Source organism: Arvicola amphibius, chromosome 11 (assembly GCF_903992535.2).
Source record: "Arvicola amphibius chromosome 11, mArvAmp1.2, whole genome shotgun sequence".
Taxonomy (NCBI): domain Eukaryota; kingdom Metazoa; phylum Chordata; class Mammalia; order Rodentia; family Cricetidae; genus Arvicola; species Arvicola amphibius.
This window is the reverse complement of record NC_052057.2, coordinates 38,109,521-38,137,218: the sequence shown is the minus strand read 5'-3', so window position 1 is coordinate 38,137,218 and position 27,698 is coordinate 38,109,521. Positions and strand designations below refer to the sequence as shown.

At 35.9% G+C, this 27,698-nt stretch overlaps 1 protein-coding gene across 8 annotated transcripts in view; it reads left to right on the top strand.

Annotated features, from left to right (window-relative positions):
- The window catches only part of Kiaa1109 (KIAA1109 ortholog), a 178,000-nt gene that overhangs the window by 54,444 nt on the left and 95,858 nt on the right, over nt 1-27,698 (top strand). For 7 of the 8 annotated variants that reach the window (XM_038346965.1, XM_038346970.1, XM_038346968.1 and 4 more), the window contains exons 21-33: nt 3,525-3,752; nt 4,479-4,616; nt 7,933-8,112; nt 9,157-9,285; nt 11,101-11,220; nt 12,736-13,016; nt 14,708-14,958; nt 18,637-18,895; nt 20,161-20,998; nt 23,029-23,099; nt 24,036-24,209; nt 26,241-26,361; nt 27,388-27,534. In XM_038346965.1, coding sequence (XP_038202893.1) covers nt 3,525-3,752; nt 4,479-4,616; nt 7,933-8,112; nt 9,157-9,285; nt 11,101-11,220; nt 12,736-13,016; nt 14,708-14,958; nt 18,637-18,895; nt 20,161-20,998; nt 23,029-23,099; nt 24,036-24,209; nt 26,241-26,361; nt 27,388-27,534 — 2,937 coding nt within the window. The remainder of the gene's footprint in view (nt 1-3,524; nt 3,753-4,478; nt 4,617-7,932; nt 8,113-9,156; nt 9,286-11,100; nt 11,221-12,735; nt 13,017-14,707; nt 14,959-18,636; nt 18,896-20,160; nt 20,999-23,028; nt 23,100-24,035; nt 24,210-26,240; nt 26,362-27,387; nt 27,535-27,698) is intronic. The other variant, XM_038346963.1, reaches the window with a different exon arrangement.

Below are 27,698 nucleotides of genomic sequence, written 5' to 3'. Positions count from 1 at the left end.
GAGTTGTTTTCTTGATTTTCACCTTTTATAGTTCTTTATAATACTCAGCCTCTATCATATTTGTAATTGGTAAAGACCTTTTCCCATTCTATAGCTTTTCGGTTTGTCTAAATGATCATTTCTTTTTCCATACTTAAACTTTTCAATTTCATGAGGTTCCATTAATTAATTATTTGTCTTAGTGCTTGTACTACCAGTGTCCTGTTCAGAAAATCTTTTCCTATGCAAATGAGTACCCTACATTCGCTACATTCTCTTCTATTAGATTCAGGGTATCTGACCTTATGTTGAGGTCCTTGAATTATTTGGAGTTGAATGTTGTACAGATTGAAAGATACGGATCTATTTGCATTTTTCTACATGCAGCCATCCAGTTAGTACTAGTTGCTAGTGGGATAGAAACTAAAGGAGTAACTGAAGGAGAGACAGCTATGGACATACTTTAATATATTGTAACTAATAAAACAGAAGTATCACTCAATATTTGAGCATAATTAGCTATGATTTCTTTTGAGCTATATTCTACAAACAGAAACTAATTTATCTCAGAATAAACCAAATTAATAAGTTTTAAGTAAATTTTCATTGTATTCTAGAATGAAGATTGAATCTAGAACTGTTTCCTTTTGGCATACTTTTCTGCTGATGTTGTTCTTTTGGTTTTTTGAGACAGGGTTTCTCTGTAGCTTTGGAGCCTATCCTGAAACTAGCTCTTATAGACCAGGCTGTCCTTGAACTCCTAAGCTGGCTTTGAACTCACAGCAGTCTTCCTGCCTCAGTCTCCTAAGTACTTAAGATTACTGGATGAGCCAACATAATTGGCTTTCTCTCTCTCCAGGATTATAATAAAGTTACCTTTGTACCTCTCCTTTTCTCACTACAAACCCTCCAAGTATTACTCCTTGTTTTCCAAATTCTTGGCCTTTTATTTCACTAATTGTTACTGTATACATATGTGTATTTATATACATTTCTAAATATGATCAATCAATGTGTCCTTCCCTGGAGAAGACAATTTCTTCTGCTCTCAGCATTCCTCAGTTGCCTGTAGTTCTTTTTATAGGATTGAGGTCTCGTGGGCCTTTCCTGTCTTTGGCATGCTCATTTGTGTTGTCCTTGTTTAGCTCGTGTTCAGGCAATCAAGTTGGTGAGACTTGGGTGTGGTTTCTGGCATCACTGGGAGACACAGTCTCACAGCAGACTCCCTGATCTTATGGTCCTTACAATATTTCTTCCCTCCTTACTCAGTGTTCCCTTAACCTTGGGTGGGAGAATGTTAGCAGATGTACTTCTTGGGACTCACAACTCTGTATTTTGATCAGTTGTGGTTTTCTGTAATGGTCTTTATCGGTTGCAAAGCCAAGTTTCCTAGGTGAAGGGTGAAGAGTACACTTATTTGTGGGTCTAAGGATAGATGTTTATGTTTTTTAGGGATTGTGCTGGTTTAGTAGTAGCTGTAGATTTTCTTAAAATATTTATGACTTTGCAACACTGAATAATTAGCTAGGTTTCAAGTACCAGGTATGGTTTCACTCTTGTTGAGCAGGTCTTAAGTCTAGTTAGAGAACTATTGGGTACCACTGAGGTACACATGCCACTACTGCACCCTTAAGTGTTATTGTGCCGTGCTAGTGGTTGTTCAGGTTCATGCATCATAACTGGGTAAAACTGTTGGTTGGCTGGCTAGTTGGTTGATTGGTTGGTTTGTAGTTGGCTCAGATGTTTGGGTCAGAAAGCTGTTTACAGATAAAATCACCTGAAGGATTTTTATCTGCTTCATACTTGTTTGGACTACATGCCTGCCACATACATGCTGAACCTGTCTCCAAGAAATGTATGTGTTTTTTAAAACAGAATGGTTTAAATTGAGTTTTATCAATAAACATATTCATCTTCCTTCTTTCCTTCTCTCTTTCCTTCCTTTTTTCTTTCTTTTGTCTCCCCTCTCTCTTTTTCTCTATTTCTTTCTCTCTGTCTCTGTCTTTTTTCTTTCTTTTCTTCTCTCTCTTTCTTTCTTCCCTTCTTTCATTCATTCTCTCTCCCCTTCCCTTCTCCCTTCTCCCTTCTCCCTCTTTCTCTTTTGTTCTCTTTCTCTTTTTCTCTCTGTTTCTCTCTCTTATTCTTTTTTCTATTCTCTCTGTCTCTCTGTCTCTGTATCTCTCTCTGTTTCTCTCTCTCCCTCCCTCCCTCCCTCCCCCTCTTCTTCCCCTACCCCCACCCCCACCTCCTTCTCTTTCCCAAGAGAAATGGCTCAGTGGGTAGAAGAACTTGCTTTGCAATTATGAGCACCCATATAAAGTCATGTGCAGTTGTGTGTGCTTATAACACTAGTATTGTGGGTCAGAGGCAAGTAGATCAGTTGAATGGTGATTCTGAAGTTCAGTGAGGTTGTGTTCTCAAAGGATAAGAAGACACCTGCCACCCTCCTCTGGCCTCTGCATGTGCATACACCATTTATTCATATATTATACACATGTAGCAAGCATGCATATACGTGAAATTTAATGTTGGAATAAGGTATAACAGAGTTATATAACTTTTTGCTTCAGTTTGTTTCTATTTCTGTTTTATAAGGATAATTATCATGATTTTAGTTGCATCTATATTATTTAGAGGTGGACAGCACTAGATAGCAATAGGATTTTGATTTTAGTGTTTCCATTTTGTATAAGCTTAAAAAATATACTTTTCTAGGAAAAGGTGCTGTGGCCTGATGTTTATAATCTAGTCATAAAATAAATTTGTCAATAATCATAGTACAAAATATGCCAAAATACTGACTCGGTTCTCATATTTAACAATATAACAGTGATAATACTTAACAGCTTTTCTTTCATACTCACAGATCAAATGGGTAAAATGGAAATTTATTCAGTGGAAAAAAGAACTTCAATCAAAACTGAATTTGTTTCTTAAGATAAAAAATGTTATTTGCAAATGTGAGGAAATCAGAATAATAACACTTGTGTATAAAATAAAAATCAGTGAACTAACTATCTGAAAAGAATTTGATAATTGTTGGTAAAGCATGTTTGCATTTCATTAACAATACAAGCTGGATGTTCTTCTTAAGAGCTTTTGAATATTTCTGATAAAAATTCCAACTGGAAAATCTATTATATATTTATCTAATTGAACTTAGCCAAATTAATTTTTAGTAAATGGATCTGCTTTGCTCAAAGCATTTCCCTGGCATTGTCTCATGACCCTGAGAAGCAAAGATGGAAAGCAGTCGAGCTCTTCCTACCTTCAGTTGTCTCTGAGGATTTAAATTTTTGTAAATTGTCAAAGAGTTTTACTGTATTGCATATTTCTATGTTTATTTACTAAGAGAAATATATTTTTTCATATGATGTAAGTAGACCTAATGTTTTTAATTAAATACAGCAGTTTAGAAAGATTCATATTGTATAAATATAGGGCTTATAGTCATATATTTTATTAATGATTTCTTATTTAATAATAATTGTAGCAAATTTATTATATACCTTTTTAGTGGCATCTTACTTTTAAAACATTTACAGGAAAACTACTTTGGAGAAGATGACATGTACATGGATTTTGAGGAGGCTGTCTCAAGCCCTGTCCTGTCACTGTCAACCTCCTCCAGTTCTGGGTGGACCGGTGTTGGAGTGGACAGTGACAAAAAAGAAAATGAAAGTTCAACCAAATCGGTTCATCCACTTGCCTTGCGCCCCTGGGATATTACAGTGCTTGTCAATTTGTATAAAGTTCATGGGCGTCTTCCTGTGGTAAGTGTTCAAGATAAAAATGATACTGGGGTATATTGTGTTATCTGTCTGGCATAGGACACTGTATATTTGTGCTTTGTTATACCCACATTAAAAAAACTTAAATTCAAAAGCTTCTGAAATTATCTCTTTATGTTTTTCTTCATTATATAATTATTTGATCATCAATGATTTTACTTTTGTTTTTTGTTTGTTTTCACTTAAGCTCCTCTTTCCTTTTGCTGTGTAACTTTAGAACATTTTGCTGTGATGTTGCAGTAACCTAGTGGATATTCTGGAACTTTATATTTTCTTAGATTCTTGTCATGAGACCACAACCAGTTTGGGGCATTCTGGCTGCATAGGAACCCCACTCCCACCCCACCCCCACCCACAAGAAAGGTTCAGGCTTGACTCTGGAGTTGAATTGTGTTGTAGGGTTTGGTTTAGTTTGGTTCTGCTTCACAAAGCTTGTTCTTGAACTTGTTGAAGCTGACTGTTCCTGATATATTACCCTAAGAAGCCAGGGGCTTCAGGCCAGGGCCATTCAAGGAAGAGGGAACTCTGGAGCGTTGTGTTGCAGACTGACTGCAGGTCGTATAGCTCTTATGTTGTTAAATAGGGGACAGGACAATTAGTTTGGTTAGTATGTACTGTTACTCCTTTTGAGGAATCAAATTCTCTTAATCATGGTAAATTTTATTTTTGAAGTTGATGTTTTGATAGTGATTTTTTTTTTAACTGTAGCATGGAACTACTGATGGTCCTGAGTGCCCAACAGCGTTCCTGGAAAGACTGTGTTTTGAAATGAAAAAAGGATTCAGGGAGACCATGCTGCAACTTGTCCTGTCACCCTTGAATGTGTTTGTCAGTGATAACTATCAGGTAATGTCAACATGATATAATGTAAATACTTCGGCGATTTATTATTATTATTATTTTTTTTTATTTATTTATTATGTACACAACATTCTGCCTTGATGTATGCCCGCACGCCAGAGGAGGGCGCCAGATCTCAGTACAGATGGTTGTGAGCCACCATGTGGTTGCTGGGAATTGAACTCAGGACCTCTGGAAGAACAGCCAGTGCTCTTAACCTCTGAGCCATCCCTCCAGCCCTCGGCGATTTATTATTAATACTTATGGGGTCAAAACAGTTTTAGCTTCCATATGTAGTTCTTTTTAAGATTATATTTTTATTTTCACTATAGCAGTTTTGTATGAATGTGGACATAGCAGAGTTGTTTGAAGAGTCTATCTTTTCTCTTTTGTGTGATTCCCTATTTATGTTTACTTATTGCCGTTAGCAATGGGATGAAATAGTTCATGACTTTCTGATGTGTTTATAGAAGGGAAATAAATTCTGTTAACCAGTACCATAAAAATTTAAAACACACATGTATATCCTTTTCTACCCACATTGTTTCATATTATCAGACTTTTATGCAATTATAGTTCAGTCTCACGCATTACATTGGTATGTGCTCCATAGTTTGGCATTATTTTATCATCTGTATATTCATGTGAACACCATCAAAAGGAAAAAACAGAGCTGTCATCACAGAGATCTCATTTGCATAAAACTTTAACTTGTAGAATTTAAGAAAAATATTGCCCCTCTTTCTGTGATGAGTGAGTTACTACAGTTGGCTTGTTTCTGGGGTATGTGTGTAGAGAGGAAAGGAAAGCCATCTCAATTTCTTTTTACCCTTGATGAAATTAATAAAGGGGAAAAAATCTCTTATGGGTGAATTCTAATAATCTTAGATGAATTTTTAGTTTCTTCAAATTATAAAATCATGCTACAGTTTTTAATTTCCTCATGCACAAAATATTTCACCAGATTAAAAAAAAACATTTTGTTTGTTGAGTTCATTATAAAGGTTCACATTAACCCATATTATTGAGGTACAGCAAGTTTATAGAGATGGAATTATAAAATATAATTTGAGAATTAGAAAAATAGTTCAGGGGAAGGAGATGTGAAAGCAGTTATGGAAATCCTGTTGTTTTGTTTTCTACATTATTTGAACTTCATATTTCTTCCCAAAGGCAAGGAAACTGTGTACATCCTTTTGAGATTTGCTTGCCTATTTACTTTGCTCACATTCTGTTAGAGTAAGAAAGCTCTTCTTTATTTGTCTGTACTGTTTAATGTGCTTTTGTGATAGAAAGCTTCACAGTGTGACCCCAGGCTCACTGATGAGCCACTCAGACTTTCATTATTTACTCCTGGTAGCATTACTTTTAACTCAGTGCTTTAAAATAAAGATTCTGAAGTGAATATTGGTTGCTAGCACGATAAATGAAGCAACATACCCTTTTACTTTATGGTCATTTCTGGTCTGTTTTGGTTGCCTAAAGCTATCCAATAAAGTTAGTAGGGCTGTTATCACCAAAGACTGGACCACTTCTTGACTTTTCTTCAGTGCAGGGAGTTCTCAGCAGTCCTTGGTATTCCTGAATTTGCAGATACATTGCTCAAATTACTGCCTCAGTTTTCAGTGATACCCTCCCTGTGCATCTGTTTGTCCTAATTTTTCTCTTTCTGTATGAACACTGGTCATGTTAGGGTCCATTCACAACCTCATCTTAAAGTGATTGTACCTGCAAAAATTTTGTTTTCAAAATAATGTCATATTCTCAGGCTTCAGGACTGTGAGCCTATATTTTTAAGAATTATGATTCAACTTGATGGAATATGATGCAAAACATAACATTCAAAATACAATACTTTGATGATTCAGAAAAGTCAAAAATCCTGAGGATTTTTCCAGTAGAAACTTTTATTGACTCTTCTCTTGCATTCTTTCTGATAAGAGGAGTTAAGGCATAGAGAATAGATAAATTTTATATAAAGTCATACAGTTCATATAAAATAAAATTGTACAAAAAGAGCTATTGCAGTCGTAATTTGAAATTTCCTTTAGAAAACTTCTTATAAGATTTAGCACTTATCTTTAAAAAATGTATTAAAAAGTACATTTTCAGAAATGTATTGTAAGGCAGGAACACTAACTTCATGATAAGACCTACACACTAACACAAAAGAAAAACCATAGTAATAATAGTTTTCTAAATGTCTGTAAATTATTTTAATGCATTTTCGTTGTTGAAGACTCCAACAAAAGAACTCTGTCTAGCTAGTTAGTAGCTTCTTTTCGTGTAACATTGTTAGATAAAGTGAGATTCTTGGTGAGCAAAACACTAATGGTCATTACTCAAGTGATTTTGGGGGAGAAGATAAAATTGAGAAAATTGAAATTAAAATAAATAATTTCAAGTATAAAAAGTACACAAGAGGATGTATGTAGTGTTTTGGTGTCATGTTGTAAGGTCTAGAGGCAAGAATTGATCATATTTGCATTTTTGAAAGATCTGTTTGGTTGTTGGTAGAGTGGGAGCAAAAAGATAAAAGGTACATGTTGGAAGACTGTGCAAGGTTCTTATAGGAGGTGTTAATAAATGAACAAAGATGATAGAAAAGATTGGAAACATATCCAGTATAGACATTTTTCAACGTGTGTGTGTGTGTGTGTGTGTCTTGGTAGCAATCAAACTCAGGGTTTGTATGCTAGACAAAATTCTATCATTAGACTAGAATACACCCAAGCCTGCATATATTCTTAATAATGTTTTCTGAAGTCAGTGTATCAAAAAACAGGTTTTTTTTAGAATATTTTGTTTCTCTAAGTATATCATAGATACTTAATCTTAGCTAAAAAGCTTAGAATTCTGAATGTCTTCGATTTCTCTCTGAAATACATTCTTTTTGATTGTAAGTATATAAAGTCCTCAAAATCTGTATGAACCTTGGTCCCCCTTTTAGTCCCCATATTCTTGATTATATAGTCTTCTCTCAGTTTTCTTCTTCATATGAGCATTTTAATATCATGATTCCTAGCCTCACTATAAGATTGACCTTTTATCTTTCCTGTCAGAGTACTAAATTGTTTTCATTAATGGAAGCAGCTACCTGCCTGAGCGCTGCATACTTTCAGGATTTAGTGTTTTTCCTTGTGGTGGGCTCCATAGATACTGTGTCAGTTAAACACAAAATGCCCAAGGTTAATTATGAAGTCTTACTTTCCAGACAGCATAATTTTATACATTTTTATAAAATGAATATCGGCGAGGGGGTAAGAGGGTAAAGCAACTAGAAATTGCAGTGTTTTCTTGGACTTCTTACTGTTGTTTTCAGCAGCGACCGTCTGTGGATGAAGTACTCAGGGAAGGTCACATCAATTTGTCAGGTCTCCAGCTGAGAGCACATGCTATGTTCTCTGCAGAAGGTCTTCCCTTAGGAAGTGACTCTTTAGAATACACATGGCTGATTGATGTGCAGGCTGGAAACCTTACAGCTAAAGTCACAGCACCACAGGTAGGCTCTCCCACTGCTGTCTCCATAGGTTCATTCTCACAGTACTGTCTCCTACCACTTTTTTTGTTTCCTTACTCACCTTCCTAAGAATTGCAGTAGCCAGCCTGATGGTCATTGCATTCCAGTAGTGCCATGCTGATGGGAGGCATTCTTGACTCCCAGAACTTAGCGGTAGGCAAGTCGTTGGCAAGGTTTACTTTTCTGAGCCATATATAATTGACTAATATGTAATTCTGTTTAGCACATGAATTTTAGACTCTGTGAGGTAAAACAATGCTCTAATATTGGAAGCTAAATATGCTGTAATATTAAAGCTAAAGCTAATTTAGCTTTGGAATATATTACACTTATCACTTATCACTTATCACTTATCGCTTATCACTTGTGCTTTTCTTATATGGAGCCACATTACTTTAATCCATAGGTAATTTTATGTTTATTGTATTCTTTGTTTTAAAGGTAAAGTTCATATAGCCTAATTGCTGAAATTATTTATTTTAGAATGACATAATGTGTATCCATCGCTCAATGTGTTAATTGTTAACAACTCTAATAAATTATACAATCTGAAGAATTATTCTATTCACTGAAGCTATTAAATAGACAGAAATGCTTTAATCATCAAAGTACCTCGTTTTTTAAAATTGAAAATCAGTGTTATCATAGACAATTAGATTTTTCAAAATTAAATCTTATTATGAGGTTTTAGGTGCCCTTTTCTGCAGTTATTTATGCAGTGGATCGAGTTAGCTTTAGACAATTAGAAGTATAACCCTTGATTTAAAAAGTATTTACTTTAGAAGTTGCTGAAGTGGAAATTTTAGTTGAAATTGATTTTCATTTAACAATGTATTGACATTCACAAATGAAAAGTAGCAAGTTTATAAATGGTCTCAACATAGAAAATCATTGGCTAACCAGTATTTATTAAGTAGCAGTTATACAATTTTGAGTTATTTCAGGTTATTTTAGACCTTATAAGCTTTTAAATACTGAACACTTGTTTAGAATGCTAATAGTATTAACACCTGTTATTATCTGTAGCTAGCATGTCTCTTAGAATGGGGGCAGACGTTTGTTTTTCATGTGGTATGTCGGGAGTATGAACTGGAAAGACCAAAGTCAGTAATAATATGCCAGCATGGAATTGATCGTCGGGTCTGTGAATCCAAGGTAAGTTAGCAAGCTTACTGGTGATGTTATAACCATTTATGCATTTTAGGCTTAGCTTTAAATCAAATGAACATAGCTTTGAAGTTAATAGCTCACTAATTTGAATAAATGATTTTGTAAATTTATAGCCAGTTATTTAGTTGTATCTAGAATGAGGTCACATGAAAACAGAATTTTTTATTACTTTGCATTTTTACTCTTAAGATTCATATCTTATTGCAGTATGATACTATCCATTTGTAGTTTAGCTGTGCATATATAGATTTTGAAATTGAAGCAATAAGACCAAGTATATGCATTATGTAACTCGATTCACACACCATCCCAAAACATACTTTTAGTATGGGCATTTGTCAATATCTAACACCCCAGATTATGTGTTCTCTTTAGAATACTGAGTTGCCTTCAGTTAAGGTTATTTTAGCACCCCCACAAGGGTCATAGGGTATAGATAGGAGCCTCTACAGACTGTTTATGGTGACAGTAAAATGCACACTTTTTTTTTTTTTTTTTTTTTTTTTTTTTTTTAGTGTTATGTCACTACATGCCCTGTGTGAGTTTGAGAGAGCCATGTGCTCCTGGTTTTGGAAGTATACACACTTCAGAAAACTGAGAAATCATGGCAATTTCAAACAAGGAAGATAACTATAGTTTTGTGGCAGATAAGATGTTAATAACTGAATCTTTCTTTTCCTAATAGTGCTTCCCTTTATGTTTTTTTTACTATGTAAGTTGTATTTGATGAATCACTAAAATTTTATGTTAAAAAAGCAGCAATGCCCCACAAAAATCAAATAGCAAAGTATTTTTGTTACTAAAGTTTTTATTAATCAGGTTTATTGAGCCATAATTTACGTGTGTTATTTTCACTCTTTAAGTTGTACAATGTAAGTTTTACAAATGTTGTATATATGTGTGTAGTTTTTACCACCCGTGCAGAAGCAGAACATTTTATACCTTAGAAAATTTGTTTTCTTATTTCAGTCAGCTCCTGCCCTTATACAACTGCTGATGTGCCTCTTTTGTCACTTCATGCTATTTTGTTTAGCCCTGTTGTAAACAGTTTATTATTGTTGTATGTATGTGTATTTGATGCGTGTGCATGGGTGCCTCAGACTTGTGTAGTGGTCAGAGAACAACCTTATGGAGTTGGTTCTCTCTTTCATGTGAGTTCTGGAGGCTTAGATTATCAAGTGCCCTTGCCTGCTGAGCCATCTTGAAAGTCTGCCCTTCTAATTTTTCCTAGAGGAAATCCATCATTGTAGGGCATTGATTGCCCTGAAAAGCAACTGATTCTTCTTGTGGCTGTGCTACCAGTATGCCTCACATGCTCTTTGGTTTGTGTGTATTATCTTAAGTATGAAAATATTCATAGTTTATTTTTTCATGCGTGGTAAGAAAATATGCATATGTGACATGTGTGCCAGTGCATGTGATTTTTATAAAGTGCTGTGCGGCTTTATATCGAGATTGTGATGTGTTTATTTCATCAGTTTACTCTGATACATTTGGGTCTCAATAGTAAGTATTACATATACAATATAGTATATGCTATGTATGATATATACATACATATAATGTAGTAAGAAAGTGAGATTGAGAAATTTGCTACTTTTGAAATTTGTACATGGTTACATAAGGCTGGGTTTTTAGTTGGTTAATTTGATATTTTACCATTTCAGTTATCCTTATAAAAGAATGAAACTTAATTGAGTAAATAATTAACATGTAACAAGAATTTTACTTAAATAATGAGATTTACCTAAGTGTCAAAATAATGAATTAATAGTTGGACTACCTTTTTTAAAATTTTAGTTGAGTTGTATTCCTGGGCCTTGTCCAACATCAGATGATTTAAAATACACCATGACTCGTTTAGCAGTAGATGGAGCTGATATTTATATTGTGGAACATGGTTGTGCTACAAATATAAAGGTAACCATTTGTTTCTTAGGGAAATTATTTTTCTTTTACTTTTTACTAAACCAAGTTTCCATCTCTTGAAACATTTGGACTGTGTCATCTCATAGGCTATTCATAATTTTTTCTTTATGTTCTCTTGAAGTGTTGTTTCTGTTAGTGTGCTTACCACTTTCTGCCTATGTATTACTATAACATTGATTCAAATAGCAGGTTGTATTTATACTCATGGTATGTATTTTTTAAAGACAATACTTAGAATCACTTAAAAAGCTGAATGTTGTGGCACACGACTGTGCTCTCAGTACTCCTGTGGTAAAGTAGGAGGCAGAGATAGGACTGTCCGGCAGGCCAGTTAGAATTGCAGAGGCATAGCAGAAACAAGAGAGATCTTGCCTTAGCATGGTAGAAGGAGAGAACCAACTTCCATGAAGTTGACTTCCATGTGTATTCCACGACACATGGTAGTAATGTGTCCTTCCTCCTTCCTTCTCTCTCACCCTCTCCCTTTCTCACTCACTCAGTAAATAATTATAAAACATTTTTGTTAGCCGGGCGGTGGTGGCGCACGCCTTTAATCCCAGCACGTGGGAGGCAGAGGCAGACGGATCTCTGTGAGTTCGAGGCCAGCCTGGTCTACAAGAGCTAGCTCCAGGACAGGCTTCAAAGCCACAGAGAAACCCTGTCTTGAAAACCCCCCCCAAAAAAAAAAACAAAAACAAAAAAAAACATTTTTGTTTTGAATATCTGTTGGTTTTAACCTTTTATACTTTCTCTTTGGCTTCTAAAAGCATTTGTTTATCCCCTCTGCTTTATGAATTGCTTTTACTTTTTAAAATAAAGTGCTGCTATGTTCCTGGGGTTTCATTATTATTTAATACTCTCAATACTTAATCTTCTCTTATTCCTTTGTAGTTACGCTCCTTTATGTGCATCTGCTCTTTAGAAATCATTTACCTATTTAGATGTGTATAGGGAGGTCAGAGGAAAACTCTTAGGAGTAGTTCTCTCCTTTGACCATATGGGATCTGGGACCCAACTCCAGGCCTGCCAGCCTGTGTTCCTTCCCCACTTTGCCATTCTTGCCAGCCCTACTTTAAACAGATTTTTTTCTTACATTTTAAAAGTCTGTTTAGTGTGTGTTCTGGGGTGTACATACCTGCTCAATGCCTAGGTGCTTGTGTTGAAAATCAGAGGACAGTTTGTAGGATTTAGTTCTTTCTATCATTTGATTGTGGGGTTTCAGCTCAGGTGGTCATAAATGGTGGTAAACTCCCTTACCCACTAAGCCACCTCACCAACCCTTCCTGCTAATTTTTTATTGCATGTCTACTTTTCATATATTATTGAATTGTACCTTTATTTCCTTCCTTTCTTTTCCTTTCCTGATTTCCCCTTCTCCCTTATTCTTTCAGTTTCTTCCACCTTTGTTTTACTTTATTTAAAGTAGTCACCAGTTCTGTAGTTTCTGCTAAGATACTTAATAATACTGAAATTACAGCTCTGTTTCATTTTCTAATTCAACTTTAGATGGGTGCAATTCGGGTTGCAAATTGTAACCTCCACAACCAGTCAGTTGGGGAAGGAATAAGTGCTGCAATTCAGGACTTTCAAGTGAGACAGTATATTGAACAATTAAATAACTGCAAGATTGGACTTCAGCCAGCTGTGCTACGGAGAGCCTACTGGCTGGAAGCTGGGTCAGCCAACTTAGGTCTTATAACAGTTGATATTGCACTAGCTGCTGATCACCATTCTAAACATGAGGCACAGAGACATTTCTTGGAAACTCACGATGCCAGAACTAAAAGGTGGGTGAAAGTCTTTTTTTTTTTTTTTTTTTAAAGAGTGGTGGTATTAGCTTCCATTGAAAGTTACTCGATAATTTTAAAGAAAAGCGTACAGTTTGAGTGGATTAAAGATATTTTAAATAAAGACTTACTGTGATTTTGCTCCTATACCTTGGTTAATGCACAAAGACCTGATATATCATTTGAGGTTCTGTAGTGATGGTGTGGTTTTGGAAATCTATACTATGTATTTTAACATGGGTACACTTTAAATTATGGTTTCCAAATAATAATTTATGAGAGACTCTTCTTCTTTTCACTCTTTTTTTTTTATCATCTCTAGAAACCATCACACCATTATGTACTGCAGAAAAATCTTTTGGCAGTTCTGCAAAATTTCAGGGATGAGTAAGAATACTTACACGTGGTTTCATTAGCTTTTAAGGAATGATTGTACCTTTTAAAACAATTGCCAGAGCCTGTTATTATTCTTATTTTCATTTTTCTTGCTGTTATACAGCTGTGTTTTTTTTTCTCTCATTTTTTTATTCAAGATTTCCATCTCCTCCCCTTCTCCTCCCCCTTCCCTCCCCTCCCTTCCACCCATACCCCCACTCCACCCCTCTCCAAAGACAAAGAGCCATCAGGGTTCCCTTCACTATGTTTAGTCCAAGGTCCTCCCAGCTCCCCCTAAGTCCAGGAAGGTGAGCAACCAAACTGACAAGGCTCACAGTGAGCCCGTCCATGCTGTAGAGTTCATGTTCATTGCCATTGTCCTTGGTTTCTCAGACCTCCTCCACCTTCAGCCACATTCAGAGAGTCCGGTTTGGTCCCCTGTTCCATCAGTCCCATTCCGACTGGATTTGGTGGTCTCCCATTAGATCTGTCCCACCGTCTCAATGGGTAAAAGCACTCCTCGCGGTCCTGGCTTCCTTGCTCATGATCTCCCTCCTTTTGCTCCTCATCAGGACCTTGAGAGCTCAGTCTGGTGCTCCTATGTGGGGCTCTGTCATTTTCTCCATCCAATGCCAGGTGAAGGTTCTATGGTGATATGCAAGATATTCATGAGTATGACAATAGGATCTGGACATTTCTGGCACCCTCTCCTCAGCTGCCCAAGGAACTAGCTGGGGGCGTCTTCCTGGACACCTGGGAACCCCTCTAGAGTCAAGTCTCTGCCAACCCTAGAATGGCTCCCTTAACTAAGATATATAATTCCTTGTTCCCATATCCACCCTTCTTATATCCCAACCATCCTATTCCCACAAGCTCTTCCCATCCTCCACTTCATACTTTTCTCTCCCCATCACCCCATCCCTCCATCCCCCCCCCACCCCCATATTCCCATTTTTTGTCCGGCAATCTTGTCTACTTCCAATATCCAGGAGGATAACTATATGTTTTTCTTTGGGTTCACCTTCTTATATAGCTTCTCTAGGATTTTTTATGAATTATAGGCTCGATGTCCTTTATTTATGGCTAGAAACCAATTATGAGTGAGTACATCCCATGTTCATCTTTTTGGGCCTGGGTTACCTCGCTCAGGATGGTGTTTTCTATTTCCATCCATTTCTGCACTACTAAATGATTGCTTATATTTACTTTGACTTTCATATATATTAACAATTGAGTTAATATGCCATTTTTTATTATATCTTTTTTATTTGTTAATGAGGTTTCTTCTATGTTGTTTTATTTTGGGTTCTGTTTAGGTTGTGGTTTTTGTGGCCAGATGATACCTTGAAGAATAAGAAGTGCAGGAACAAGTGTGGCTGTCTTGGCGGTTGCAGGTTCTTTGGTGGCACAGTAACTGGCCTAGATTTCTTCAAACTTGAAGAGCTGACACCTTCCAGTAGCTCTGCATTTTCAAACATAACTGCGGAATCTGATATGTATTATGGCCAGTCTTTGCTGCAGCCTGGAGAGTGGATCATTACTAAAGAAATCCCTAAAACTGTAGATGGTAATAAAAATGTGTTGTGTGTCTGGAGCTGACCTTTCCTGTCACTGTGCCATTCTGAGAGAGTGCTGCTACTTTATTCAATATAATTGATTCTTTTGAGTACTGTTACAGATAGGGGTTAAAATAATCTAGATTCATTTTGCAAGTAACTCAAAGCCAGAAAAATGTAGTATTTCTTTTATTGAGGGTGTTGACATAGGATCAAAAAGTAGATGTACTATTCAGACTTCTACAGTTGAAAATGATAATGGGCAGCTTTCCCTGTGAAGCTTAGCTTAAGCTTGTCCTCATATATACCCGCTCCCTGTAGCTCACTTTAGTTTACTTTTACAGAATTAACTTATCATCTGTAGCATTTCATCAATGCCCCATTTTACCAACTAAGTTTTCAAGATACTTTTCTTACCAATAAAATTGAACATGTCAAGAGAGACATCTTCTCTGAGTGTATTTGCGATTTTGTTTTAGATACTGGCTTGACTTGAGCAGTGCATCTGTGTCTTGTTGAGCATAGTAGACTTAGATTTCATTGTTGTCTTTCTCCAGAGACCTCAGAAATGAGTTTTCTTTGGGCTTCCTAGTTCTATATTTATACAGTTAAGTTTAATGTTTACCGCTTAAAGTTGCAACATTACATACATGTGAAATATAAAAAAAAAGTCTTGATAATTTACCAATATTTAGTGTTTTCCCCTTAGGCTACTCAAAAAAGGCTTAGTTCCTTTTTTGGTATATTTTAAAAATAAAAATAGTTTTTATCAGACTGATTGTCTATACATAGAAGCTTTTGAAGGAGACAGCTAGACTGCCATGCTAAGTCCTTGTTTAATGGTAATGCAAATATATATACTTATTATTCAGGAACATTTTACTTCAGGAATGTTACTATCACATAAAACTTACAAATAATTAAAATTTCTTGGGATTTTAAAAATAAAATGGATATTAGCACATAGCTGTCTTCTTGTAACCTTCTAGTTGAATAATGTTTATTTCAAAGTGTTAACCCTGACATTCCCATTTCTTCTTCAAGCTATCATGTGAGGTGGATATTATACCTGTTAGTCATTTAGTATTTTTGAAACATGCTCTTGCTGTGTAGTTAGCCTCATTATCACAGTTCTCTTGCCTCCAGGGTTACCAGCTTTTTTGTGCCACTGTACCTGGTTTATCCCTGCTTTATAGGGTGGAAAATGAAGAATTTTTTTGAGACTAAGTTGTACTAAGTCATATAACTAATTGTATGGCTGAGTAGAAGTTGGAATCCAGGTCACTAAAGATGCTTCCATGTTCTTTCTACTATCCTAAAGTTGGCACTAACAGTAAGAACTGCTTAATTTTCTGACCTGCAGATTAAAACCTAATCATCACAAACTCAAGGAAGAATATCTATGGAAAATTTATACTTGGTGCAAAGAGGGGAAGATAGCCAATTCTAATGCAAACAGATCAAAAGCAAAGTTAACTATAATTTTTACAGCGTTTAATCTCCTTTGAAATTCTTGAGATTTAGGTTATAGATACTAAATTACTCAGGATTCATCTGTAAAGGAGATCGGAATTAGTGCCTACAGTATGTGGTTTCTGACTGTTGAGTCTTCCTGGAGCCAAGTGTAGATGTGTATTGTCAGGATGGAATAAACAAGTTTATACTGGTAGAATTAAGAATTCACTTAGTGCCTGTCATGTGGAAGTGAGTCAAATTTGTTTTTCTTTTGAATTTTAGTGTTTTATTTTGCTTTGTTAAATCCATAAATCTTTTTTTTAACCTTTAGTCTTTTCTCATACATTACAGCCCAACCACAGCTTCCCCTCTATTCACTCATCCCAGTCCCTCATCATACCTCCCCTGACCCAGATTAACTCCTCTTCTGTTTCCATTAAAAAAAAAAAGAAAGGAAGTTGTGCACTGGTGATGCATGCTTTTAATCCCAGCATTGGGGGGAGGGTGCGGAGAGGGCAAAGGCAGGGGGGACCTCTCTGAATTCGAGCCTGGCCTGATCTACTAGAGCTAGTTCCAGGACAGGCACCAAAGCTACAGAGAAACTTTGTTTGGAAAAACAAAAACAACAACAACAAAAGAAAAAAAAGGAAAAAAAAGAAAAGGAAGAAAGGAAAAGAAAAGAGCAGCCCTACCAGGGATATCCTCTGAATATGTCCTAACAAGATACAAAAGACTGGGTATAAACCCTTCTATCATAACTCGATGAGGCCCTAGGAGGAAAAGGGTCCCAAGCACAGGCAATAGAGTCAGAGACACCCCCAGACTACCACTGTTAGGAGTCCCATGAGAACACCAAGCTACACAACCATAACATATGCAAAGGACCTAGCTCAGACCCATATAAAGTCCATGTTTGTGCTTTAGTACCTGTGAGCCCCAATGAACCCTGCTTAGTTGATTCAGTGGCTTGTGATCTCATAGTAAACACAAAATCTATTCTATTTCCCTTTCCCAGGAAAATTCATATGTTCCCTCTTGGCCCTCCTCATTACTTAGCCTTTCTGAGTTGTAGCATGATTTTTCATTACTTAACAGCTAATGTCCACTTATAAGAGAGTACATACCATGTTTGTCTTTCTGTATCTGGGTTACAGGATGATCTTTTCTAGTTCCATCCATTTGACTACAAATTTCATGATGCCATTGTTTTTAACAGCTAAGCAATACTTTATTGTATAAATGTACCACATTTTCTTTATCCATTCTTTAGTTGAGAGACATTTAGTTTTTCCAGGTTCTGGTTATCATGAATAAAGCTACTCAATGTGGTTGAACAAGTGCCTTTGTGGTAGGATGGAGTGTCCTTTGGGTATGCGCCCAGGAGTGGTATAGTTGGGTCTTGAGGTAGATTTTCTGAGGAACTGTCATTGTACTAGTTTGCATTATCTTTGCCCTCCTTGAGTTTCACTTGGAACTGCATTCTCTTTAGAGAGTGTATTTTCTGTTTACCAGCAGAGGTAACTTATTTTTGAGTAGTTCAGGGAGGACTGGTGGAGAGGGGAAGTTGAGCGAATTTTCTGCTGTGGGTGCTCTGGGTAGCTAAAGAGCCATCCTTTTATCTCTTAGTGCCTACTCCCTCATTTTTGTAGCATATTAAAGGGTTCTTAGGAACTTTGGCATCAGGGATGATGTCCTCTAGCTGTGAATTCATTATTTATGCATCCATTTATTGCTTTGTGTTTAAGGTTTTTCTAGACACTGGAAATATATTAGTGAATAGAAGATAACACAGTCTCTGCTCCTATTCAGCTTTCATAGCAAATATGGAAAATGTTTAAAACAAGTGAACTTAAGTGAAATACATGATGCTCTTATTTTAAATATTCTGTAAATATGAATTATGTGCATAAAGTGTATGCACATGCATGCTGGGGATCAAACTGCTGGTTTCCATGTCCTTAGTGCATTCCCTACTACTGATCTACTCTTAGTCTTCAAAGTCTTTACATGAAAGATTAAAGAAGAAAAAACTAAAATTTATGTATTATAGATTGTGGATCCAGAATTTTGTAGACAGCTTTTTGTAATGTGTACCATGTTACTATGTGAAGTTGGACACTTGTGCTCTTAAAAAAGAACAATATTTTAAAATATAGTTATAGTAAATTGCTATATTTTTCATATATTCCTTCAAAAATGTTTGCAGTCATTTAGTCCACATTTTATTTGTTTAGGTAATGTGAATGGTACGAAGAGGAAGGAATGGGAAAACAAATCAGTGGGAATAGAAGTCGAGAGGAAAGCTCAGCACCTTAGTCTTCAGGTGCCCTTACGGTCCCACAGTTCATCCTCTTCCTCAGAGGAGAATAGCAGCTCCAGTGCTGTGCAGCCCTTACTGGCTGCTGAGAAGGAAAGCCCCTCTTCTGTTGCTGATGACCACTTGGTTCAGAAAGATTTCTTACATGGTACCAAAAGAGATGATGGCCAAGCAAGGTTAGTATTCAGATAGACTTAGAAATTTGATGATGACTGGATTATAATTACTTAAAAATACTAGCACAAGAAACTTTTTTCCTCGCCACTGACACATTTTATATTTTATTTCTTGAACATATATTTATGTCAGTTTGTCTTTCCAAATAAAATTAGTATTTTCTTTGCAGCTATTAGAAAATGCAACGATGTATTTATAATAAAAATATTTCTTATTCTACCACTCAGTGAATTTTTGTTACTATTCATATACTGTCCTTCTCATTTGTTGAACATTTTTTGATCTTCTTAGCACATTAACAGTTGAACACTCCTTCTTTTGAATTATCCTTGCTTGACATCTTTCACATGTAAAAACTATAGTCAAAAATCTTTGTTCCTCCAGCCTATGTACCTTGATATTTGGATGCTTCATAGAGACCTTCAGTTCAGAGTCATTAAAATGATTTTTTTAGTACAGGTTTTTAGAGCAGTGGTTCTCAATCTTCTTGATGCTGTGGCCCTTTAATACAGTTCCTCATGCTGTGGTTGACCCAACCATAAATATTTTTATTTCTACCTAACTACAATTTTGCTACTATTACGAATCATATTGTAAATATTTTGGAGATAGAGGCTTTCCAAAGGTTTGCGACCCACAGGTTGGGAACCACTACTCTAGAGGAACACAACTGAAAGAATGGGCAGGTGTGTGTGTGTGTGTGTGTGTGTGTGTGTGTGTATGTGTGTGTATAAATATATATGTAAGTGTATATTTTTGCCTGTGTGAGTCTGTTTGTACCCATCTGTGTAGTAGCCTCTGGAGTTCAGAAAAGGGTACAAAGTCCTCTGAAATTTGAGTCACAGGCAGTTGTTAGCTCTCAAGGGGGTGCCAGGTCTTCTGCAAGAGCAGAAAGCACTCTTAAACCCTAATACATCTCTCTAGTCCTCAGTCCTTCCCTTGACTTTAACAACACTGTTAAGTGTATATTGCTAGATAAGCTTTTAGAAAATGTGGAAAGAAAAAAAACCCTATAAATGTGCTATTGTTCCTTGTCTTTAAATTTTTAAGATGCCTTGTTTTTGTTTTATGGTTCTATTTTTTTTTAGCTTATGGGGAATATGAACTCATGTAATGTTTTGCTGTTTTGAATCAATATTATAATGTATAATTCTAGATTTTCTTTTATTTGTAACTTACTAAATTACTAAATTGATTATATAAGTACTTTATGTTTAAATTGTGTGTGGGCTGAAAATCAAAACAGTTTTCCTCTCTGTTTTAGTATTCCTACAGAAATTTCAGGAACCAGTCCTGTATCTCCTAACACCCAAGACAAGTCAGTAGGACAGTCTCCTCTTAGATCTCCTCTGAAGCGGCAAGCCTCAGTGTGTTCCACCCGACTTGGTAGTACTAAGAGCCTCACTGCTGCTTTTTATGGAGACAAACAGCCTGTTACAGTTGGAGTCCAGTTTAGTAGTGATGTCTCTCGAAGTGATGAGAATGTGCTAGACTCACCAAAACAGAGGAGAAGTTTTGGTTCATTCCCATACACACCATCAGCTGACTCTAATTCATTTCATCAGTATCGGTCAATGGATTCCAGTATGTCAATGGCTGATAGTGAAGCCTATTTCTCTGCAGCTGAAGAGTTTGAGCCCATTAGCAGTGATGAAGGTCCTGGAACTTATCCTGGTAGAAAAAAGAAGAAAAAGCAAATGCAACAGATTGACTACAGTAGGGGTTCTATATATCACAGTGTAGAAGGACCACTTACTGTCCATGGAGAAAGCTTTACAGATCCCCGAACTCTTCCATTCAAAACTCACCCTTCCCAGGCTTCCTTTGTTTCTGCATTAGGTGGTGAAGATGAAGTCATAGAACATCTGTACATTGTGGAAGGTGATAAAACAGGAGAGACTGAGCAGATCACATCTCAACAGCCTGTGATGAGTTGCTATCAGACTTACCTTACTCAGTTTCAAGTAATTAACTGGTCTGTTAAACATCCTACCAACAAAAGAACCTCCAAGTCCTCATTGCATCGCCCCCTTGACCTAGATACTCCAACCAGTGAAGAAAGCTCATCATCATTTGAACAACTTTCTGTTCCGACATTTAAGGTATAAATCAAATCATTATTTCCTATTAACATACTTACATAGTAAAGTTTTCAGAACTACTGAGTCATTTTAGCTATCTTTCTAAAATAGAGACTTTCTGTTGTAAATGACTCTGTTTAACAGTTAGGTTACAGGGTTTTTTATGAGTAATATAAATTTAAATGAATTAAATTGAAGATGGCTTAATATTTCATGTTGTTAATGTAGTAAATTAACATGTAGGCTAATCACATTTCCAGTACTCCTAAGATTAGGATCAAATCTCCTCTGTGAGTTCATATTTCCTGTGTTTTAAAAATAAGAATTTGGCCAGGGTGATGGTGACACACACCTTTAATCTCAGCACTCAGGAGATATAAGTAGGCAGATCTCTTTGAGTTCGAGGCCAGCTTGGTCTACAAGAGCTAGTTCCAGGATAGGCTCTAAAGCTACAAAGAAACCCTGTCTCGAAAAACCAACAAAACAAAAGATTTTGGAGACTAGAGAGCTGGCTTAGTGGTTAAGCGTGCATAATATTCTTCTAGAGGACTAGATTTCTATTTTCAGCATCCATGGTTGACTCAGAACCACCTGTAACTCAAGCTCTTAGGGATTCAGGTCTCTTTTGACCTTCATAGTCACCTTACTCATGTATACACACACAGTCATAGATATACACATAATTAAAAAGATACTTAAAAAACAAGATTTTGGAATTATTTGAATAATGATTTGGAATAATTTTCTATTGGTCCATAGCTGCTTCTGGTATTTCCAGTTCAACTCAGTTAATGATTGAACTATTATAATTTGGTGTAAATGTGGTTTCTTAAATGATTTTAGAAAACTCAAAAACATTTCAAAATATATTTAGTCATAATAGTCAGTATGAAAATTCTTATCTTTAAACAGTGTACTATAAGACAAAATTTTATGATGTTAAAGGTATATAATGTCTGTGGACCTAATGAACAGTGTTTGCTAATCTTTTATTCGTGTGTATGTGTGTATTACATTTTTCTCCATATTATTTTTGAGGGTAGACGTCTCACTGAACTTGGAGATTGCCTTTTTGATAGACTAGTTGGCCATTGAACTCTCAGGATCTGCCTGTCTTCCACTACATTCATTATTAGGGCTGTGTAGGCACAAGCTTCCATGCCTGTCTTATTACATGGTGCTAGGGACACAAACTCAGATTATGCAGCAAGTATTTTTCTCATTGAACTATTTTCCTCAGACCAGAGCATAGTATTTTAACTGAAAATTGAAGGAATCATTGAGAATGAGAATCAGATTTAGGGCCTCTGGATTACAGGCAAAGACAATGGTCATCTAGACTTTCATGTGTGTGGTTGATGTTTCATTGTGTCTTGTAGTTATACTAGGAGAAGACTGAAATCAGCTTCAGAAAGAACTAACTCAGTGTAAAAAAGAACTCACGGAGGAAAGACATTTGAAAGTCCTGTTTCATTCGTCTGTCACTCTCATTCCACCCTCACAACTCTGTCACTTACTTGAATAAAGTACAGTGTTACCTGCTGTTGTACCCTATAAAGATTTGTCACTCCTATTGGTTTAATAAAACATTGATTGGCCAGTAGCCAGTCAGGAAGTATAGGTGGGGCGACCAGACTAGGAGAATTCTGGGAAGAGGAAAGGCTCAGTTTGCAGATGCCACCCAGATGCAGAGGAAGCAAGATGAAAATGCTGCACTGAGAAATGGTACCAAGCCACATGGCTAAACATAGATAAGAATTATGAATGAATTTAAGTTGTAAGAGCTAGTTAATAATAAGCCTAAGCTAATAGGCTAAACAATTTATAATTAATTTAAGTGTGTGTATTTTGTTGGGACTGAACGGCTGTGGTAACAGGCAGGACAGAAACTTCTGCCTGCAGTTATCCATGAAATATTTTCTGTTAAATATTTATATTGAATATGTTAAGATTATAATAGCAAGGTTACTTTGAATATTAACAAATATTGCTTATCATAAGAAGAAATAATTAAAATTTTAGACTATAAACAACATTTTATTCTATTCTAGGTCATCAAACAGGGACTCACTGCTAATTCTTTGCTAGACAGAGGGATGCAACTTTCAGGATCAACTTCAAAGTAAGATTTTTTTTGTCTTATTTTAATTTTTAGACACAGCATCTTACTATGTTATCCAGCATGACCTTGAATTCTGGGGCTAAAGGAATCTTCCTGCCTTAGTCTTCAAACAACTAGGAGTAGAGGTGCCTTAAAATTGCATTTTTAAAGCTCAGAGTCATATTCCTTCTTGATTATGAGATTAGTAGAGTTTATTCTGAGTAATAGCCATTTTGTACTTGATTTTAAGCCTACCTTAAGAATAAATTACCCCAAATAATTTTTTGTGTAGGAGTAGATAAATATGTTTGTACATTTTAGGACAGGACTATCAAGTAAATAAATATATATAAAAATATTTTTTTTATATTTTTTTCCCAGTTTATTTATTTTTTATTAAAAATTGCCATCTCCTCCCCTCCTCCTCCCCCTTCCCTCCCCTCCCCTCCACCCACACCCCCACTCCCTCCCTCTTGAGGCCAAACAGCCATCAGGGTTCTCTACACTATGTTGAATCCAAGGTCCTCCCAACTCCCCCCAGGTCCAGGAAGGTGAGCAACCAAACTGACAAGGCTCACACAGAGCCCGTCCATGTCGTAGAGACCAAGCCCATCGCCATTGTCCTTGGCTCCTCGGTCAGCCTCCACCATCAGCCACCCTCAGAGAGTCCGATTTGGTCGCATGTTCCATCAGTCCCATTCCAAGTGGACTTGGTGGTCTCCCATTAGTTCTGTCCTGCCGTCTCAGTGGGTGAACGCATGTGATATAATTGGCATCTTTGGCCATTTTGCATTTTAGTACCTCATTTGACCTGCTTTTGAAAAGTGTTTAGATGTGAAATATTAGTCTGAATTTTTTTTATTGAAATAAATATAGTTTGAATGTTTATGCACTTTAAAGAAGTTCTAACTTGTTTATATTCTTTTAAATATTTACTTTTCTGGTTAAACTGTATAGCACACCATATACTCCATTAGACAAGAAAATTGTTGATAATACAGATGATGAAACGTTAACAGAAGAGTGGACCCTGGACCAGCCTGTTGCTCAGACCAAGACAACAGCCATTGTTGAAGTAAAAGGAACTGTTGATGTTGTTCTGACTCCACTGGTGGCTGAAGCCTTAGACAGGTATTTGTCTAAAAATAGAACTACTGCCTTATAAAGTGACATATTTTACATGATATGTGAAAATGTGATAGTGTTCATAAGAGTTGTTTTGAGTAAAAATACAAGGTAAATACATTGGCATTTTACAATAGTTACAAAATATTTTGTCTTTTAACTTTGGACTAGCAGGCAAAAACGATCAAATGCTTGTGAAGTAATTATTTCATATTCTTCCTAGTTAATTGAAGAGCTAAAGGGAAAATAATAGTTATTCTGTGTGTGAGGTGTGTGTAGTCTAAGGAGATAAAATTGACACAAGGAAAAGCCAAAGTGAAACAAAATAGAATGCGAATTGCGTAGAAAATAAAGAAGTTCAGATAAGACTCAGGACCAGTTTTCATGAAAATACTCCTTTTATTGGAGTACATAGTTTTCTCTGGTAAATTGTCAAGATTCTTGCAAAGTATCATACTAATGAAGAATATAAGAAGTTGTCTAAGAGATTCTAAAAGACTTACTGGTTTAAAGATAACTCAAAAGCCAGGTATGGTGGCACATGTCTTTGTGCGCAGCACTTGAGAGGCTGAAGGAGACTCATGATCTAGATGCCAATATGGGTAACTACAAACCAAGATCCTGTCTCATAAAACAAAAATACCAACTCAGAATGTATTAACAGCCTAAGTAGAATACCTGCAATGTTAAACTACCCTCCCCACACACAAAATGGACAGTGGAGAGACTTTAGGACATTAAAATGTACAAGAATTCTTCACTTGTGGGGGCTGTGTGGAGGTGGGGGTGAAATCATAGCATCAAAATAAATAAATAAAATAGATAAATGGCGTTACAACAAATTAAAAGTTTTAGCAGACACAAGACAGTTCACAGAATTGGAGAAAATATTTAGAAATCAATCATTTGACAAAGGGTGGATATTTAGAATATATTAGGAATACCAAAAATTTATTAGCAATATTTTAAAACATTAAATAAAAAATTAAATATAGATAGTAGACCTAAGTATACATTTCTCAGCATTGATGTATAAATGCCAACAGGTATATGGAAAAAAATTACTAATCCCTGAGGAAATGCTAATTAAAACTATAATGAGATATTGCCTCACCCCAACAAGAATGACCATATAAAAAGGAAAAGGGACTGTTGTACATTGTTTATGGAAATGTAGGTTAACACAGCTCTATATTGAGGTTCCTCACAAGCAAAATACAACACTACTATGATTCAGCAACCCTGTTAGTGGGTATATACAAAGAAAATGAAAGTAGTATGTTGAAGAAACATCTTCCTTCCATATGCACCAACACTCTTTACGGCAACTAAGAATGGAAATGACCCATATCCACTAACTGACAGCGTTTGTTACATTTGCATTGTGGAATGGTGTTTAGCCATAAGACAATTGAATCATGTAATTTGTGACAATGTGAATGGAACTGAATGTCAGTAGGTTAAATCAAATAAGCCAGGCAGAGACAAATTTTACAGGAATTATTTCATGTGCATCTGAAACAGTTAAGTCTCTGAATTTTAATGGTAGAATAGTGATTATGAGAGTCCAGTTGGAGAGAGAAGGGGCAGAGGAATGTTGATTGACTGGTACTGAGTACAGTTAGATGCTCTGATGTGCACAGAAGGGATTTTTGAAGTTTTCTCCTTTAATAAGTGAGATTCATAGTATCTATACAATAACTTGTTAGTATGTACAATCCTAATGTCTTTATATATCAGGCAAGGATAAATTAAAAAACCAAGTTTCAGATATTAGTGTAAGGTGGAAGTCTATAGAAAATGTTGAACATTGTTTCTGTTGGGGGCAAATGTTCCTGCCCAATCTCAGGGCTTTGGGAGTGATGGTAGGTCTAAAAATTTCAGTAATATTTTCCCTGTAGAATTTCTAAAGATATAATTGAGAATTTTGCATTTCTGTATTGAAGAACTGTAAATCTTCAGACGGTGGTAAGTTTCACTGCCTAGTATAATAGAAAACGAAATTTTAATTTTTCATTGTTCTTTTTCTCTCATCAGATATATTGAAGCTATGGTTCATTGTGCTAGTACCCGGCACCCAGCTGCAATTGTAGATGATCTTCACGCCAAAGTCCTTAGAGAAGCTGTCCAAAATAGTAAGACTACCTTCTCAGAAAATGTAAGAAGTTTTTGATTCAATGGGCATAGCAAGTTGAATATTCACCATGTGTCAGAATATGCCAACTTGAAAAACTTGAATGTTTCAAATTTTATCAATAATGTACCACAAATAACTACTGTGGATTAAGTAGTACTACTTAAAAATCATAGCTTTATTTTTTTCTTTTGTTTTGAAAGTAGCTTAGTTCTAAATATTTTTAAACAAGCCTTGTCCTTAAGTGGTGAAAACATTTTTAAGATTTATTTTGTTTTAAATTTGTTTTACTCAGAAAGAGCAGTATATGTTCATAAATGCTGAGCATTTCTCCATCCCTGTGGTAAACATTCTTTAGAATTAATATTTTAGTGCTTTAAAAACCAAAAGTACACATATTTTTAAACTTCCTTTTATTTTTATGTTGTTTCTTGTTCACCTCAGTGACTTGAGTCACACTCTCTCCTGTGACACTTCTACTGCTGTTATTCCGGCTGCGACACCAGTTGCTTAGCAGTCACAGTGTGGTGCTCTTTTGATGGTTCCCTGTCACATGTGGATTATTACCAAGTAGATGTGAAAGTGAGCCTGAGTATTTCTGGCGAACTCATTATTACTCATCCTATGTTGGGCTTTCATGTGCTACATTCAGTTAGTTAGGGTAGAACAGTAAGAACAGTATTAAAAAAGGAAATTTGAATTATTCACTGTCAATAAGGAGCCAGTTGGTAGAAATAAAGTCAGCCTTTAAGACTGTAGAGTTCAGTTTGCCTAAAATTAATAATAATAATAGTAATAATAACATTATAAATATATACTATTGCCATCTTTGTTTCTCCATAAGTGGATTTAATTTTATTGTATAGTATTTTTTCATAATGACAAGCTGGTCTATTTGCCAGCTTTTGCTTGAATTTCAAGATTGTATTTTAGGATAGTTGATGTCATGTAGACTGGGGAGGTGTAACAACATAGTGAATACACATGGCAGTGTGGATGCTATATAACCTATGAAATGTCTGGAGAATAATTTCTACTCAATCCTTTCAGTTGTCCCCTAAGCAAGATGTTCGAGGAACAAAAACTGAGCAACCTGTTATAGGAACAACTAACCAGGGGCAAATTCAGACAAATGTTACAACAAAGCAAGATAATGTGACAATTAAAGGTCTGCAGGCTAATGTGAGCATACCAAAGGTAATATTAAGCTTTTCAGAAACATTTCCCTGATATAGGAAAGCATATTTGATATGTTTTATCTTTTACTTTCACAGGGAATATTAGTCAAATACTTTGCAGTATCAAATAATATATTCCTTTTCCTTGATCTAATGTACTTTTACTATATTATAAGTAGCTTA